The 1,905-nt window shown below is 33.6% G+C and overlaps 1 protein-coding gene across 1 annotated transcript; it reads right to left on the bottom strand.

The window, feature by feature from the left end:
* Nucleotides 1-756: 756 nt before the first annotated feature.
* Nucleotides 757-1,499, bottom strand: LOC111379955. Its single transcript, XM_023003393.1, has 2 exons — nt 1,129-1,499; nt 757-775 (listed from the first exon to the last, which is right to left on the bottom strand). Exons 1-2 carry the CDS (start codon nt 1,497-1,499, stop codon nt 757-759), a joined length of 390 nt encoding a protein of 129 aa, XP_022859161.1.
* Between the last annotated feature and the right edge of the window lie 406 nt (nt 1,500-1,905).

A 1,905-nucleotide genomic window follows, 5' to 3' on the forward strand; every position in this document is an offset into this window, starting at 1 on the left:
TAGATGTTCAATACCCAACTTGGAGGTAATTTGAAAATCACAAGAAAATATAGATAAATATAACCGATATCTTTTTTGATCTATCTTATCTCGTCTTAGATGAGGTCTATCTTTTTCTTAACATAATCTTGCAAATATTTCTATCCTAATCTTGCAAGATTCTTGGGAAATCCGTTCTCGAGCCTATAAATTGGGGCCTTCACCCTTCATTTTTCACACACCAAAAACAAGAAAAAACTCTCCTCCTGCTTAGTGCAAAACAAAATCCTCCTCTGCTTTTTTTGTGAAATTGTCTTTGTGACTAATAATGACCTTCAAATTGAAGATGCCTTTGTGGTGTGGATCGAGTTGCTAAGCCGAATCAATAAGGGGAAAATCATTCTTCATTTTTCAGTTTTTGGTTTTAACTTTCTTGAAATTAATCTTTGCAAATCCTTCATTAATTGTTTCTTTTGTTGGATTTATAGGTGGGTTTGCTTCACATTTGTTTACGATTTTGCACACACGTAATATAAAATTTAACAACAGTAACTCGTATAGAAAGGGAATGATATTCTATAATTCCTAAACCTCTTAGATAAATGTAGCAACAAAGGAATGGCAGAATCGGTTAGTCCTCTTGTTATTATAACTTTTTATAACAACTGTTCATAGAACAGTACATGGTAACTTCCTCATATTTTAGATTCCTAAACAATTCGTTCCTAGATCTCTGTACATTGAATTTAACGATGCATTTATTGCCAAAGCTCCCATTCATAGCTCGTAATTAAGCCTAAAAACCATTGATCAATAATTCATCACAATGGAGACACAGATCAAGTAAACCTAGAGAATATTCACTCGTAAGTAACTTTTTATTTCCAAAAAATTTTGGAAATGTTACTTTTTCAGTTTTTTATCATTTAAACACAAGAAAGGTTACTTTTTTTGACAACTTATTGTTATCATTCAAGAAATACTATGCATCCTAAACAAACAAACTATAAAGTAAATTTTTTAAGCCGAGGCAAACAACTTCCTACCAATAAACGATCACACACAAATATCCTTAATTAATTTGAGCAATTTATAATATTTATAGAAATTAAGTCAAAAAATGAAAATAAAAAGGCTTGAATTTCAAACCTGTATATATCAAAACTGAGCTCTCTATAGAAAAGCGCCGGGAACTCTTCTCGGAGGGTCCGAATAGCATAACCCGTATTCACATAATAATTCCGCTTCTTTTCTTCCTCATCTACAACCTTTTTTGCAGTAAATGATGCCGCTGTACCAGTAGGCTTCGCTGGAGCCGAAAACTGGCCGTACAACCACCCAACATCCTCGTAATAATTAGTCCCCAATTTCAAAACCTCGGTTGCATCATCTTCCAAGTCTCGAACACTTGATGAAACTCTAACACTAACATTTCTGTTTCTTGGAGCGATTCTGGCCGGAATTTCATGCCGTTGGGTGGAAAATGATGAAATTCCCGACGAGGGGATTAAGAGGGCCATCTGCTGCCGATCAAAGTGGATTAAATTTGAGCGATGATTATTGAAATTGGCATTTTTCTTTTAGCTGAATTATGAATTTCCTGCGATGCGAATATTCGATATATAAAATCATCGTCGGAAAAAGATGATGGAGAATCTGTCCAGTTGAAGAAAAGGTTTTGGATAATTCTTAATTATCCGTAAAATAATGAATTTTGTAAGCTAAAATTATTTGATTGGTGGAGGAAACAGATATGCCTCACTTGTGGAAAAATTGCAGCAATAGTCCACAACCTATTAACTTTGTGACAAACTTGTCCATATTCCTTTTCTTTTTGAAAAACGTAAAGATAATTGAAGCATTTTGATAAATTGATGTTGAGATAGAATGTACATGTCAAAATTGACAGTTGGGGTGAAGATATCA

The sequence above is a fragment of the Olea europaea genome, unplaced genomic scaffold (genome assembly GCF_002742605.1).
Source record: "Olea europaea var. sylvestris unplaced genomic scaffold, O_europaea_v1 scaffold20690, whole genome shotgun sequence".
NCBI classification, from domain to species: Eukaryota; Viridiplantae; Streptophyta; class Magnoliopsida; order Lamiales; family Oleaceae; genus Olea; species Olea europaea.

Coding starts and splice junctions, on each gene's coding strand:
- LOC111379955 (XM_023003393.1), bottom strand. CDS start 1,499: ATGGCCCTCTTAATCCCCTCGTCGGGAATTTCATCATTTTCCACCCAA.